The sequence below is a fragment of the Barbus barbus genome, assembly GCF_936440315.1.
Source record: "Barbus barbus genome assembly, chromosome: 7".
Taxonomy (NCBI): domain Eukaryota; kingdom Metazoa; phylum Chordata; class Actinopteri; order Cypriniformes; family Cyprinidae; genus Barbus; species Barbus barbus.
The window spans coordinates 15,744,589-15,762,243 of NC_136735.1; the positions used below are offsets into that span (position 1 = coordinate 15,744,589).

General features: G+C 39.4%; 1 protein-coding gene across 3 annotated transcripts in view; it reads right to left on the reverse strand.

Annotated features, from left to right (window-relative positions):
• LOC306872402 (serine/threonine-protein kinase DCLK2-like) overlaps positions 1–17,655 on the reverse strand; it is a 62,867-nt gene that overhangs the window by 42,172 nt on the left and 3,040 nt on the right. For all 3 annotated transcript variants that reach the window (XR_013784408.1, XM_079420932.1, XM_079420931.1), the window contains exon 2: positions 14,900–15,240. Coding sequence is in view for 2 of the 3 variants with exons in the window: in XM_079420932.1 (XP_079277058.1) it covers positions 14,900–15,240 (341 nt within the window). In the remaining variant the exon portion in view is untranslated. The remainder of the gene's footprint in view (positions 1–14,899; positions 15,241–17,655) is intronic.

Here is a 17,655-nt window from a genome sequence, read left to right on the forward strand (position 1 = left end):
AATTACTAAGTTAGTGCAGTTCATTTGAGCAGTGCCATTGCTGGGCACCAGACATGCAGACAGAGAACCACCTTTTCAGGTCATGTTCGAACAAACTCTGGTGCAGTTTGAGCAAAATACAAATGGAACACAAACCAAAGACTCCTAAACAAACCAAATATAGGACATGATGTCCCAAGATGCAATCTTAAAAAGGACAAAATGCCTAAGCAGACCCGGTTCTTCACAGGAGCTGCCCATTACAGTACGATACACTGACACAGTCAAAATGCACCATCTGACAAGCGCTAATTAAACATCACTGTTTCAGTCTACGATTTCGGCCCTCCAAACTATTTCATCTGAAACCAAAACATTTATTTTTGGCCAAATATTTTGGGCCAATTCATCAACTCTGCATTCAGGCTGAGTAATATACAATGCGTCACCAGCAATACAGAAAAGAAACATTTTGAGAACACATGCAAACACACCCACATACACTCGCAACCGCAGTGGCAGTGGGCAAAAAATGATGTCCGGATTTCAGCCCACTCCTCCACTCATGGAGGTGGGCAGCAAGAAACAGATGGTCCCAATGTGGAGCTCCATCAAACACACAGACACACACACACACACACACACACACACACATTCTATATGGAATTGAGTGAAAGATCAGACAGATGGAGAGGAACACAGCCCCCTCTTCCCCTTCATGAGCCTGACAGTGTACAGAAAAAGGCCAGGAGAGAATTGCTCCAAGATCGCTCTTGTACTTTATTAACATGATTCTAATGATAATGAGATATTCAACATCCTCTAATGGCAATGAGGTCTTTAAATATCCTCACTGCACACATAAAAAGACATCACAATACAAAAACTCAAGAATTTGAACCTTTTGAGCTACTGTTTAGCTTCCTTAGCAAATTCAGCATTATTAGTACGATTTAAATGATTAGCAACATTATTAGCAAGTCACAATACTCTTACTAATAATTTTAAAATCCCATTTTTAACACAACCCCTTAAAGCAGTTCTCTCTGAATCATAAAATCCTGAACTGTAAGGAATTCACTTGGCCAGTCAGTGGGATGGGTCTTAAGCAGTATTCCCATCAATCAGCAGATCAGAGGAGCATATGGACCCAGTTGTTGGCCTGAACAGAGTAAAAGACTAAAGCCACACTGGGAGACTATTAAACATGCCTGAAACGTTTTAGCTCATATCTTGGATCTGTAAAAAGAAGTACTCTGGAATGGAGCCAAAAGTGTTTTGGTGAACTGACTGATGGTAACACAAGATAAATATTTTTGTTCAACGATGTTCAAGAGCACATAAACTGTCAGGAAAAAGAGCGCAAAAATAGGACCTTTAGGTGTACAACAGCTTGCCACTAAAGCACCAATTCATAACTGGGAGCCTCAACTCACTTCCAAGATGGCTTAAAATGAGACATAGCAGCTAAAATTCAATATGTAAGCTTACATTACATTTTTTTTTTAATTAGTTCCCTTCACATTAAATTGTCCTCACTGTCCTGGAATACCTGGAAAAAATTAGGGATTTCTAGACCTAGAGAAGTCATAGAAATCATAATTCCTAAAAAGTGTTAATGTACTTTTTGTTAAGTATATACTTTTTCTAGTTTTCTCAGGCTCTTAAATATTTTATTGGGTAGAAATATTTGTGAGCAAAAAATAAATTGAAAAAAAAACCCACTGTAATCACTGTAATCAAAAGTGTAAACGCTAAATAATATTCAGTTATTGAAACTTCTAATATACTGCCATTCTTAGATTCTGTAACGTATTTAGAAGGACCATAAATAACCTAGGGGCTTTTCAGCAAGTTACACCTCCTATTCCCTTTAACATTATGGAAAAATTAGTTTGTACCAATTTTGTAAAATGCCAAAACGTGACATGGACAGCATGAAAAATACTACAACGTGTAGATTTAAACAATTATAACCATGTTATTGCTGGTTACCAGTATACTTGGGACATTTCCGAGCTCTCACCCTCAGTACTCGCCCTCACGTCATTCCGAACCTGTGAAACCTGTATATTTGTCATACAGATTTCAAATGACATGAGGGTGAGTACACAACGATGCAATTTTCATTTTTGAAAATTTAACAACAATAGCATTTGAATAAAGTTACTGATGTTGATCTTTCATCAGGCATTTTTCTTTATTTAAAATTCATTAGAACTACAAATATTTAAAGAGAAGGAAGTCTTATCCTTAATTCATGGGATCTAAACAAAGATCTTTTGTTAATTGATCCTTTGTACAGTAGTTGCTCTTGTTCTGCATAGAATTCAGTAAGATCACGGTAAGATCACGGTAGTCACAGGTAAAACTATGATCCTCATTGCCATGGTTAGCCTATATGGTTTTTAAAATAACAATAATAACTAAATTACTAAAAGGGCAGTGCTTGGTTTACAAGCTTGCAATTACCAGTTTGTATGCGTCATGAATCTGGTCTATGAGCTTCCGTTAACTCACCACAAGAGGTCACTCGCTCACCACATGGACTCTTGCACCACACTAACTGTTGCACGCCACCTCAGACTACAATTCCCATCATCCATTGCACTGACGACACACAGCTGATTGCACTGATCACACAGCTGATTGCACTAATCACACACCCTACATAAACCATGGACTTCCTCTTCCTCTCTGCCGAGTATTGTATAGCGTATATCCTAGAGATAGCTACTCTACGGAGCCCACTCGGTTGTTCTTGCCTTGCCTTGCCTGTTTTCTTATGTTTGATACCTACCCGTGTTTCCTGGATTAACCCTTTGCCTTGCCGTTTGGACTTTGTTTGTACCTCGTTTGGATTATTGCTCGTGTACCTGGATTATCTCTCTGCCTTGCCCTGTTGGATACTGTTCGCCGATCGTCGACCCACGCTTGCCCTAGGATTACTCTTTGTCTTGTCTGTGTTGTTCCTGTTTGCCATTTCATGAACTTTGCATGTTTTGTGACCTTGCCTTTGAATAAAGCTTGCAAATGGATCCTCACATCTCACGTCTTGTTCGCCCCGTAACAGTATGGCACAATGTTTTTGAATTTATCTCCTCAAAGACGTTTACATGGTCATGGCTGTTTTCAGTTATAGCTTCACCACAGAACCTTTAATGTACTCATATCATACTAGTGTATTACACAGAATTCTGCATCGAATTTGAATTGGTCAGGGGCCTTGTGCTGTTTATCAGTTGATAGAGTGACTGAAGTGTGCAAATTTGCATGCGGATGAGACTGATCCAGATCTACTTTTGCACTATGGCTGGCAGATGAACAGTTTAATTGGTTAGCTCTGTGTAGCAACAGCGCCTAATATAGGGGGAAGGGGAGGTCTGCCTCGCTTCACCAATTGGCCCACTGGGAACTTCCCAATGCTCCTGATGGCAAGTAAATGCCTGGTGTTCACGAATACTAAAATAAGCAAAAAGAGGCATGATGCATGTGCAAAAACTGTCACCACATGTTGCCAACTTTCTAGTATTTTCTGAGTACTATAAGCAGCTGCTAGGATGGTTGCCAGGCTGTTATGATATTTGTTAGCTCTATAAAGTGATTGTATTGTTATAATCAACATTACAAATTTCTAAACAAGTCTCTTATTTTATTTTAAGTTTCTTACAAGGTGTTCATTAAGACTTGTATTATTAAGCTCCTCTAAGCCTTAAAGTACAGGCCTGTGTTTAGAGAGACCCGACAGGGTGCTGAGACTAATAACAGCCCTGCTTTATTTGGCTGACAATAATGAAGGGTGTAAGAGCAGCATTGCTCTACATTGTGTCAAGACCAAAAGAAAGAAAGGATTAAGAAATAGAAAGCATATAAATGGGACGAGGGGATGAGTTTTATGCTCGAAACAGAGACACACTATGGTACTGCTGTTTGGGCTCTTATTTGACCAGAGAAACAGAACAGCACCTATAGCTCCAGCACCGATCACTGCTAATGTGCTGTTAGCTTTGCAGGGTTTTTCAAGCTATATCGATTACTCAGAGGCTTTGAATGAGCTGGACCCTTCCAGCCTTAGAGGAGTCTGTCAACCATTAGCTTCTAAAGCAGAGGAGGGGCAGTTAAGGAAAAAGGTTTTCCTCACAGCAGCCATTAATAAAGGATGCCATTAAAGGCAGTGTTGACAAATGAGCCTTTCACAGAGAAAACTCAGTTACGATTGTGTGTTCAGCAGCTGATATGTTTAAAGTCATATATAATGAGGTGTTTGGTGCTTGGTATATGCTTGGTGAGCATAATTTAAAAAACAAACATTTAAAAGTCTTACAGGCCCCAAATCTCTATAGTATTGAATAGTATTTAATAATATTAATAAAACAAGTTCATTTAGATGTTACCACATAAAGCACATTTTTTAGGATACCCAACAAAACATTTTTACAGTGGAGCTAAAGCAGCTCCTACAGCTTCAACTGCTCATGGAAGAAAATAAAGGCAGCCTCAGAAGTCGGTCATCAAAAGTCTAATTGATGAGGACGAGGCAGAGAACAGGACATCAGCTTTCATTTATCACTGTGAAGAGATGAGCTGTCAAACCACAGTAACATCAGCACCAGGCTCCCCACGCTAAATCTGCTGTGTGGGACTGAGTCAATCAAAGGGCTTATCTGCCCTACAATATTTAATATTTGATTTTAATTCAAATAAAAAATTGTAATAATATTAATATTATTATTTAAATAGTGTATCTGAATAATATTAGCAGAAATAATGGTGCAAAATTTGTTTTTATTTTATTTTTAAATTATTTATTGATTTAGATTTACATTTACATTGACATTTAGATTTAACTGGTCCAAGTTTCTTAAAACCGAGATTATATTTGGTGCTTTGCATTATTTATTTTCCAAAAAATGTATGCGTGACAGGAATTGCTGAATTTTTAAGAATGTGTAGAAACAAAAAAAATATCATAAACATCAGACAGAAATGTAACTGCACCAATTTACAAAATGCCAAAAAAAGAAAGAAAAAAAAGAAATGGATAGCATGCAAAATAAAATTCATGACCCATTCTGAAAACAACAAAAACAGCCTATACCAGTGTAGATTTAAACATGAAAAGTCATTTTATTACTGGTTGCCAGTACACGTTTAATAGTATACTTACCAGTATATGCTGGTCTACATGCAATAACCAACTTGTGTCAATAATAATTTATCAGCATTCAAGAAGAACATTAATAAATTAAACGCTGTTTCTGAGACAAAGGGAAGCACCATCAGCATTATTATTTCCTTACAGCCTTTTTTTTTTGAGGTTCAACCAGATCAAGTTTCTTAAAAACAGCATTATATTTGGTGCTTTGGATTATTTATTTTCCAAAAACATATGAGTGACAGGAATTGGTAAATACGTAGGAATGTAATAACAAAAAATGAAAAATGACAACAAACAGAAAACTGATACAGGTGAACAATGGGGCAAGTGGAAATCCTTTTCTGCGCCCATCAGACTCACTTGATAAAGACTCCAGACTTGGCAGACAAAAACAAAAGAGGGCACTGAGATCACACAGTGACCGGCTGGCTCCACTGACATGTTTCTGGTCGTGTGCCAGCCCTGTGTCTCCTAGTGATGCCTGCTGGGTCTGGCAGGTCTGTCAGACAAGCCATAGACACAAGACACTTTCTATGTTGCCTGCTACTTACATGAAGCATCCACACAGACTGTTTGTTTTATTAATGCTACATATGCAGATGGTGGTTTATGTTAATTAGAAGACAGAGGATGATTGTTATCCAGATTCATGCTACTTTATGTTTGACCTCAATTAGTCTTTTAATCCTGATCTGCCCTTAAAACAAGTGAAGCAAATAATGTGTAGGTCCTCATGTGCATCAGAGCCACCTCAGGACGCCTCGCATTTTTATATTGCAAGAAAGCAACTAACCTACACTTGTTTTGTCTAACAATTCATTTAATTTTAAATATGAAACCTTCAGAGAGATAAAATCATAGCTGATTTCATTATTCCTGCTCTGACTGTAAGGTAAAACTAATATGGGTGATTGACAGGACAAAGAGATTATGTTAGACATCTCAATAAACCCTAGCAGACAGGCTGTAAAGCACTGAAACAAAGTGTCCTATTTCCTGCTGTGAGTTGATGATCTAAAGTGATTTAAAAGACCTGAAGAGATGTGGTCTGAAGTCTGTTGTCTCTGCTATCAGATTGTATCAGATATCAGTTTCTTGTTCACATTATTCTGTCATACAAACATAAAATGCTGTAAGGCTTTTAGTATGCTAATGTACTCCAGGCCTACATGTCAATTACCAACCCCCACTGTCCTTCACTCCCGACACACAACCAGCACCTATTTCAGACACTAAAGCACACACAACAATACACATCATTATTAGCTATTACTGTTTCTCTACCTCATACCCTTTATTCCTTGTCAATGTCATACTGTCCAGTTTACATACTGGGCTATTGCTGATCATGTTGGACCTTATTATGTTTACATTCTATGCATTTGCACTTTAAGAAACTGCACTGTCGATTCAGGCTCTAATGTAATCTCGTTGTTTTACAACAATGACAATAAATTATTTATTAATCAAAATTCTATTTCACGGTATGACTAATTTTATTTCACGGTAACAATATAGATAGACACATTTAAAGTGCAACACATTAGAATACACAAATCACATTGTATTTCTGATCAGATCATTTATCACAATTATCTACATTGATCATAGGGTAAGTCTGTCTATGAGTAAATTTTTACTTTAACTTGATATTATTTTATTTGTCCAAGTTTATGCCAATAAACTTACAGTCATTCCAATACAGACTTTATAGTAAAGTCCTTTTGCTCAAGGATGATGAAATAATTTTTAGACTCTTATTAGGGTACATCTGTTATGGTATGCGTGTTGTAGAAAGAAGCGCTCGACGAGGAATGGAAGAAAAGAAGGTTTTTAATAAGCATCAACACAATAACCATTGACAAACTATTCAAACTTAACATTAATCCAAGACAAAGACAGAAGGCGAACTGAGGACTTATAAAGAACAGGAAACAGAGGAGCAAACAAGATAATTAATACAACACAGGTGATGAAAATGATTGATTAACTAAACTAGGACAGGAACTAATGAGGACAACCGGAAACAAAACCAAATAAGGGCAAAACGGAACTAAATGGAAACCAGACCATGACAGATATCGCCCCCCCACACCGTAACAGTCACATCGGGGAGGAGGGCCGGGGGCCCTGCAGGCTGGAGCAGGGCCAGGACAGAGAGGAGACAAGGGAAGCCTCCAGGGCGGGTCAAGAGACTCGGGGGACGATGGCGGGACTGGAGACTCGGGAGGCCATGGCGGGACTGGAGACTTGGGAGGCCATGGTGGATCAGGGAGCTTGGATGGCCATGGTGGATCAGGGAGCTTGGATGGCCATGGCGGATCAGGGAGCTTCGTGGCCTTGGCCCTTGGCTTGGCCACCCAGGCCGTGACTATATGGCCCCCCCAAAAAAAAAAAAAAAAAATATTGGGGAAGTTCCCCTCTGGGAGCCATTGAGGAGGAGTGGGCTCTGTGGGGCACTCTGGAGGAGCTGGCCCTGTGGGGTGCTCTGGAGGAACGGGCACTTGAGGGCGCTCTGGAGGAGCGGGCACTTGAGGGCGCTCGGGAGGCGCAGACACTTGAGGGCGCTCGGGAGGCGCTGATACTTGAGGGCGCTCGGGAGGCGTTGATACTTGAGGGCGCTCGGGAGCCTCTGATACTTGAGGGCGCTTTGGGGGAGCAGAGCTGGATGGAACCAGCGGAGACGCAGGAGAACTGGACAGGACCAGCGGAGATGCAGGAGAGCTGGACGGAACCAGCAGAGACGCAGGAGAGCTGGACGGAACCAGCGGAGACGCAGGAGAGCTGGACGGAACCAGCGGAGGCACTGGAGGGCACTTGCGAGGAGCAGGCACTGGAGGGCACTGGCGAGGAGCAGGCACTAGAGGGCACATGCGTTTCTCTGGCGGGCTTGCCATATTCTCAGGCGGCGGGCTTGACATATCCTCAGGCGGCGGCTTGCCACATTCTCAGATGGCAGGCTTGCCACATCCTCAGATGGCAGGCTTGCCACATCCTCAGGCGGTGGGCTTGCCATATCCTCAGACGGCGGGCTTGCCATATTCTCAGGCGGCGGGCTTGCCATATCCTCAGATGGCGGGCTTGCCATATCCTCAGACGGCGGGCTTGCCATATCCTCAGGCGGCGGGCTTGCCATATCCTCAGGCAGCGGCTTGCCACATTCTCAGATGGCGGGCTTGCCACATTCTCTGACGGCGGGCTTGCCATATTCTCGGACGGCGGGCTAGTGTTGGCCGCAAAGGGCGGCGTGCTAGGGTTGGCCGCGAACGGCGGCGGGTTTGGGTTTGCAGCGAACGGCGGCAGGCTTGAATTCCCCGCGAACGGCGGGCTTTTCGCGGGCGGCGGAATCTTCATCGCCACGGGCGGAATCATCATCGTTGCGGGGGTTGTCTGGACAGCTGGATTTTCCTCCACAGTCAGTGATGAACCCGCGAGGATCAGTGCATACTCCAGGTATTTAACCAGGGAGCCTGGGGTAGTGACAGGTGGTGCCTGGAGAAACAGATGGTTAGTAAGACTGCTCCAGAAAACAGTCTTCAAGGTCTTGTCATTCCAGGGTACACGGTGGGCGACCTGGAGGAAATCTTCAATATATTCTTCTAAGGAGTGGCCTTCTTGAGATAGCTGGAGGAGTATTTCCTCAGGATGCGGGTAGCTGCTGTCCATCCTGTATCGGTCTTGGATTCTGTTATGGTATGTGTGCTGTAGAAAGAAGCGCTCGACGAGGAATGGAAGAAAAGAAGGTTTTTAATAAGCATCAACACAATAACCATTGACAAACTATTCAAACTTAACATTAATCAAAGACAAAGACAGAAGGCGAACTGAGGACTTATAAAGAACAGGAAACAAAGGAGCAAACAAGATAATTAATACAACACAGGTGATGAAAATGATTGATTAACTAAACTAGGACAGGAACTAATGGGGACAACTGGGAACAAAACCAAATAAGGGCAAAACGTAACTAAATGGGAACCAGACCGTGGCAACATCTAAGGACCACTTATTTTTTAGCTTTCGTTCAGCTTTGCAAATCAGATCCCTTTTCAAGTATACGCTGAGATTACTGGATTGGGTACAAAACATGTGTTTGGGACATAACATAACATTCATATTTCTCATTCCTAAGCAGATTTCAGAAAGCTTAAGGTCTTAAGATCAATGAGTGTTTCACCAAATGTACAAATGATTTGGAAAAACCAACAGAGCTCTAATCTTGAATTTAAAAGTGACTTTTAAAGTGACGTCAATGAGGAAGAGGTGGAGGCAGCAGGGTGCATATGGGTTAGCAATGATAACTTAAGTATTTGACCCCTCTTCCCAGCCTCTCACACGTTACCTCCCCTCTGCAGTCTCCCTGGAGACCGACTTGTCCTCATGCAGATTTATAAAACCATTATGGAGGGTCTATTACCATATCATTGGATGCCATTATCAGCTAATCACAAAGCACACAGCTGGGAGAAGACGTAATGCATCTAACATCTAGGCTAATTCATCAAAAGTGGTCAGTTTTATTTACTTATTACTAATTTGGCAACGCAAATGTGAACTCCTGCCAAAGAAAGTGCAGCTTCTTTCTCTCCATCTGCTTCTGTGATGTAAAACCAAGCAAAGCTCTTTGGGGGAAAAAAGAAAGGGAAAGAGCGATTGGCATTCATGGAGTTGGATGTTAAGAAGCGTATCTGACTGAAAGAGTCTTGTGCTGGCTAGTACAGATCCGCTAGCCCCCCTAAATGCGGCCCACACCTGCCAGCTGCACTTCAAATCCTCCAGTCGTTAGGTTCAATTACAGCAGAGCTGGATGGAGTCTCAGTGGGGTGTCTACGCCTCAGCATCCCCACCCCCACCTGCCGGGAATTAGGCTCGGAATGCTCGGAAGCAGATGGCATCCAGTGGCTATCATGTTAACATGCATGTTACCCCTAAATATTCATAATTTAGCCTTTGATGGGGGACTTTCTTTGATTTCAAGGCAATGGATAATTCTCAGGCTCAGATGGTTTTTGACTCTGACTAGAGTGTTATAGATTGGCAAGGCTGGGGTATTGTCTTATAATAAGTCATAGAAAGGCTTTTTAAACAATTACATTGATAGTCTATAATGGATAAGGCCACCTTAATTTTAAATGCATGCAGCTACTCTGTTTTGCAAATTGCAAATGTTAAGCAAACTGCATAAGTTAATAGAGTTGTATATTATATTGCTAGAATGCATTAAATTGATCAACAGTAAGAGTAAAGACATTCATTGTTCTATTTCAAATAAATGCTGTGCTTGGGAACTTTCTATCCATGAAGGGGTGGGGGGGGGGGGGGTTGTTCTCCCAGAAGAAGATACATCAATGTCAACAGCAGTGCTGCACAGGACTTGCAAAGGGAAAGATAACCTTGTTCAGCTTCCCAAAGAACCCATCGTTATGTGAACAGTGGATGCAGTTTGTTTTTCTAGGGAAGTAACAGAGTTTTGCAAGAGTGTTTGTTTGTTCCCGTCATTTCGGTGATGAATGTTTTATAAACAAGGCAAGTTGGGTGCTGGATTTGCACATTGTTTGATACTGAAAGATGGAGTGGTCCCAGCGATAAAAAATCCTGGTCATGATTCGGAAGTGCAGGCAGTAAGAGAACTGTGTTTTGTTGGCAATTGGTGCGCAAGTGCTTGTGACTCTTTAGCTCCGCCCCAGCATGCCTCCAGGAGCTCAGATGTTTTTGGAGAGAATTGTTTAAATTGTTTAAAGCTACATCTTTCTTTTTCAATATGAGAAAACTAAAGACTCTTTGGAGATATAAGGGATGGTATACTACTCTAGGTACGCAAGATTAACATGAAATTGGATGTGTGTGTGTGTTATGTCCCCTTTAAAAAATCCTGAAAATAATGTATTATGGTTTCCTCAAAAATATTAAGCAGCACAATTGTTTTCAACATTGATAATAATAAGAAATTTTTGAGCAAAAAATCAGCATATTAGAATGGTTTCTGAAGGATAATGTGATACTGAAGACAGGAGTAAAGGCTACTGAAAATTTTGCATTGCCATCAAAGGAATAACAGCTATTTTAAATTGTAATAATATTTCATAATTTGTTTTTGGTCAAAACATTCTTACAGACCCCAAACTTTTGAAAGGTAGCGTAAATACATTATATATATATAAATACATTATATATATATTTTATATATATATATAGTGCATAAATAAATAAACCCCAGCTAATATGACTCATATGCCTGCTATGGGTTCTTGGGCTTCATTTCTCTTTAAGCCACAATAGCGATATCTTCAGAAACAGTCTAGTTACACTATATAATCTGGAGCAGGGGATGTCTTTTTCATCTAGTGTGTTCGCAGCTGTGCATTGAGGACATGCCGCCTCTAACTCTTCACAGTCCTACTGAGGGCGTACCAACTGTAATCACATATGACATGCAGCGATGCCTTGCTTTAACCAACCAAAAAATCTCTCAAGTAAACACAGTTCCAAAACAAATTATGCCTCTTGTGAATCCACAGACATAAATACCTTATATAGTTATTTACGCACACACAAACACACTCATCCCATGAAATAAGATGAGTATTGAGTGTGTGAGTAAGCAGCTTAAATGTAAGACAAGTTTCATCTAAGTCAGTCTGATGGATTTGCACTGCATTTTGATCTAGTTGGGTGTTTCTTGGAACCTTGTTATTGGTGTCTGCAAATATAAAGTTCAAATCTGAACGCTTTGTTTTTCTTCTCATCCCATTTCTCATTCCTCAGTTGTAAAGAGATTCATCAAAGACGTTAATCTTACTAAGGCTAAGAAAAGACACAAAGTGAGAGTATAGCAGCACTGAGCTATGTACAAATGCCTCATTACTATGATTGCTGAGATAAGGACACTAGATAAACTGTAGAGAAATGCATGAGTGGTCCAATTTATGTACAATAGAGCATATTCTATAAATATAGTGCACTCTGGGGTCCCATGACTACTTTTAAACCATTCGAGGTACAAATAAGATCTATCAGGCATGTAAAAATACAATAAAAATGCTAATAAAAAATGACCTGGAACTAAAAGCTGCTACTTTTAAACCAATAGATAAAAACACAACAACATATATTTCATTTATTTTATCTTGACTTCATCTTGTGATCTAAAAGTAAAAATCCCATTTGCTGTTGTTAAGATTCATAAAATGTCTCTTCAATACAAGGGGTATTCCTGAAATGTCTTAAAGACATGGGTATCACTGCAGTGCTATCCCATCATACATTTTAATGCTTATCAGTGACAAACCATGCTATTTGTGTGTGTGCCAGGAGCTACTCCCACTGAGCCACTCACAGACATCAGGATTCCCTGTGCTGCAGGGTAGATGACATGCTCTTCCCAATCATAAACAGCACTAAAGCCCACATATATTAGTGGTAAACTGCCATTGGCTGCTCAGTTTCAGCTACATAAAGTCAAAGAATAATGTAGAGCACTTTGGGCTAAAAGTCCATTTGACAGGTTGAGACTGTGGACTCTGGACACTCCAAACTTTTCTAAGATATAATAATAATAATAATAATAATCATTAAAGGCTCAATGGGATTTAGTTGCAGAGCTGTGGTGGTAACCAGAGTTTGGGCATTGTTATATCTGTGGAAGTAAGAGTGCAACCAGACTTGAATGCAGGAATTACATAAGATTATAAGAGTGGAAGGTCTTATTCAGAACAAGTGAAAATATAGATGTGAATATCTTTAGCATAGCAATAATAACTGAGACTGGATGTGACTAAGAGGGAACATGAAAATATTGAAACGAAAAGGGCCAAAAACAAATCCCTGCAGGACTTCCATGAGGGTTCTTTTTGTTAGTTTGCAGGGTCTCAAAATTACTATTTCTTCAATATCACACACCCAAATAACAGAGGATGAGGTGAGTGACTTATTTCAGCCACTTTCTCAGATAGATCCAACCTGAGACATTACCATAATAATTCTACGTTCACCTTTGTCAGGCAATTCTTGAAAGGAGTTTTGCATAATTAAGGCAGATAAAGCTGGGACAGACTTCAAATATGTGAATGAGTTCTCTTACTAAATTCCAAAAAGATTTACGGTGGGCGAGAGGCAGCCAGGAGCTTTATATATACAATTCGCCACTGCTGTGCCGAATTCCTGACGACATCATCAAGACGCGTCAACTATCCACATCCCACCAGGCGTGTACCCTAGCTTTTTGGATGAGAATAGAAGGGGATAATTCCCCTGCTGCCATAAGATTTCTGCATAAAAATCCTTCAAAATTTCTTTGTGTTCCACAGAAACAATGAGTATTCTTTATTTGCTGAAAATCCACATTTAGATTTTTAGGAAATACAAGATACATTGTCTCAAAAGCTTAAAAGATGAGTAAACAAACACAGAGGAGCAGACAGACAGACTAAATGCTACCTGTACAGATGAGAAGAGAAGGTAATACTCGAATAGTCTCGAATACTGTCTCTGCTGGAAAGACCATGGCTGAATGCTCAGTGTCCCTGCCATTACCAGAATACAAAGGTCAATTGTGCTTTCTGCCAGTAATATCTGTTCCTGTCTATTTCCTTCCAGAAACTACTGTTAGTAACCAAAGTGTTTTCATTACTTCTAATTAAGAATTTAATTTACTAAGATTAATGAAAATATCAATGAATGATGTAAAGCTGCAACAGAATCCAACACATTTATTTACTTGACACTTTGCTTTACTTAGAATGAACTGCAGATTGGTTTAACCACATAAATGAAATGAAAATGACTTGCTTTAGTGTCCTAATAACCCACAGAGGTGACTAAAGACATGCCCCATCTGGATTCCCGTCTGGGCTGGTTAAAGCACGTTCAGAATTAAAGAGGGTTCAGGTGGTCGTTACCAGCTTCTGATGTATAATTCTGCACTAAATCTCTACGACAACAGCTCAGATCATTATTTGAGAGTCCCTTGAGGATAGCATCACTGAAGCGTTCACATTTATTAAAGGTGATAAAATACAAAAAGTGTGGCCTCATTTTTTCCAGGACAATGCTCTATTGGTGCATCCAAGGAAAAAGGAGAAATACAGTGAGACTAGGAAGATACAAACTTCATGTTAGGAAGTTACTTGCTAATTCTTAGGGCTGATAAATTGGACTGATAAATGTTTAATGACTTCCAGAATAGAAAAAACTAATCTGCTGATATATAATCAATATATCTGCAAATTTCTTATTCTTATTCTTTCTTAAACTTACTATAGTCATCTCCAGAAATTACATTTAAAAAAAAAATCCCAGATTTATTGCATGAGCAGGTCATGAAAAGATTGTTTTTAGACTAAAAATATCTAAATGTCAAAAACTGAAAAACAATTAATGACAAAATTTATGGGTGCTTGAGGCAAATTTGTTCCTATGAGGAAAGGAACTATCATGTGAAATTCAGTCTTCAACGGTTTAGTCGGACTGATATTTTGAATCTTGCTAGAGTTTGTAGAGTTTGTACAGTCTTCAGCATAGGAATAAAAAGTTATAGCTATTCAAAGTAAAGATGTAGTAATGATACTATACCAGAGCAAAAATAATAGGCCCATGCTGGTTTTCTATGGTTTCCAGACGATGCCAGAGCATAAATCACTCACACAACATTCAGATTAATGACCTTGTTTGAAACTATAGGGGCCATTTCAACCCCCTTCGGGCTTTAGCTATTATCTTTATTTAAATAATTTTATTAAATGACTTTTTAGATCTATCACTTACTTGTTTGCCCTCCAGAGTATAGAGTCTTTTCACAGCACCAGAATCCAGTTTAATGGCATCAGTGATGTCTGTGAGCACCTGCTCAAAGGAGTGAGCTGTCTTCTTATTCAACAGGATCCGGACAGCTTTACGGGGTTTGACACCACTCCTGATGACCGTCACCAGTTTGGGTTTGATGAAGTCTTTGCTCTCTCGTTCTCTCAGCTCATTCTTTGAGGTGGTAAGAGATGGCAGAGAGCGAGATGTGCCCGTCTTCAAGTTAACCGACCAGTTGGGATTGACATTCTTAGTGTAGTCCACTTTACGGTATGGTTCATTGGAAGCACACACATAGCTTTCACCTGCCAAGAGGAGAATAAGATGAATGGAATTGTTTTGTTCAAAATGCTTCAAAATGCAGATATAGATCTTTATGAATAAAGTACTTCACTGAAAACCTAAATCATTCATTTTTTTGACATCATGTTTGGAGGTAAGAGGTGATTTTAGATATTTATGAAGTAGAAATTTAAGTACTGTGATAAATACAGCCTATTTAACTCAATTAAATATTGACTAAAGAGTTTAATTGTAAATATTGTTATGAATATGGCCTATTTCTATTTTTATTTTATTTTTGCAGTGAAACACAAAATAAAACAGACAATTGTGAGATAAAGTTGAAAGTAAGAAGTAAAGTCAAACAGTGACATAAAGTTGCAGTCAAGAGATATACAATTTTGGAAATTTTGTTAAGACCACAATTATAATTTGCAAAATATAGTTGCAATTATGAGAAAGTCGCAACAGGGAGATATGAAAGTGGGGGAAGTCGTGGCCTAATGGTTAGAGAGTCGGACTCGTAATCGAAAGGTTGCGAGTTCAAGCCCCCGGCCGGCAGGAATTGTAGGTGGGGGGAGGGAATGTCCAGCGCTCTCTCCACCCTCAATACCACGACTGAGGTGCCCTTGAGCAAGGCACCGAACCCCCAATTGCTCCCCGGGCGCTGCAGCATGGTTCACGGTGTGTGTGTGTGTGTGTGTGTGTGTGTGTGTGTGCATTTGTTCACTACTCACTGCTGTGTGTGTGCACTTGGATGGGTTAAACGCAGAGCACCAATTTCGAGTATGGGTCACCATACTTGACAATACGTCACAACTTTGACTTTTTGACTTTGAAGTTACAGCTATGGGAAATTAAGATATAAAGTCAAATTGTGAGAAACAAAGTCTTATTGTGAGTTATAGATTTATATTTCTAAAATATAAAGTTATGGTTCTATATATAGGCACAAATGTGAGATATGAAATCACAATTTTAAGAGTTGTATTTCTGAGATATACATTTGCTATTCTGAGATATTACAATTGTGAAATGTAAAATGGCTATTATTTATTTATTAGTATAAATATAATACAATTATTTTTATTTCTTTACACATGCTTCCATATGAAACACCTCAGTGTCTCATAAAAAAGTAAATACAATAATTAAAATTAAATGCACATCTAAGATATACAGAGACTGCAAAAGTTTGGGTTGAATAAAAACACACGTAACCCATCTGTGACCCCAGCTCTTTCTCTCTACACTTTTCAGCTGTGGTTTTGGACAAAGTCCAAGTTTTTTCCTTTTTGCAGGAATTCCAAAATAACTGTTAGCAAGTATGCACTCCCATTCCCATAGCTATACTACACAAACCAAAATGAATAGCACAAGAATGAAACGCTATTTACCAAGAAACGTTGCATAAATTCTTGGAAATCTTTATGAAATGTTAACATAACTAAAAATCGGCTTATCTGATAGACACTGCCTTAAATACTTAAAACCCATGAAAGTGTGCCTGACAGCATAAAGGCCATGCTTGTTGTTTATGTGTGATGATGGCACATCTTGGCACTACAGCAGAGGCAGCTGGTCTGAAAATGGAGCTTTGTCATCCTAAGGAGTGCAGTGCTGTCAGGACAAAAGACATGCTAGTGTATCAAAAGAGGACAAACAACCCTTGAAACCAAACATCCCCTCCTGCTTCCTCCCTACTTCAGAGAAAACATGTCTAAATGTCACATTTACAACAGTTATGGCTTCTGATGAATTAGCAGGAAACACATCCATCAAAAGCATGATCAGCAATATATTAAAGTCATTTTAAAATCAAAATGAATGTGTGTGATATATTTTGTATGCCATTTAAAAGTCGTATAGATTTGGTCAGTTCTGTTCCTCTACTTTGAATTGCCAAAATATTCAGTATAACATCGTTCTTCCTCACACGATTTTGCTTAATGTTTGCTGAGCAGTGCAAGCTTTATGGTGGTAAAGTGATTCTCATGTTAAGGTCAAGGGGTCAAAATAACATCAGGAGTTGAAAATGTGACCGTTCAACTAGATTTGGAGGCCGAATTCCACTTCACACGCCTTCCACACAAACATAAACACTCTGAACTAGAGCACAGTCTTGAGGAATGTAGAACATATGCACAAATATGTTTGAAGTCCTTCTCTTCAAGTCCAGAGCTGCATTTCTGCAGTACAATTTAAATAAAAATTTAATTTTTGATGATTAATTTTTGAGAATATATTTAAGTGTCAGACAGAAAAAATGACCAATGACCATGTCTGAACACAAATTATGGTAAGTAACATAACTCTTAGATATGCATGCTATGCACACCGAACTATTTAGCTTCATTACGCAAACACTATCTACTCTATTTAGAAATTGTAAAATCATTTCAATCTGAACAGGAAAGTCTACATCCTCTGGTGAAACT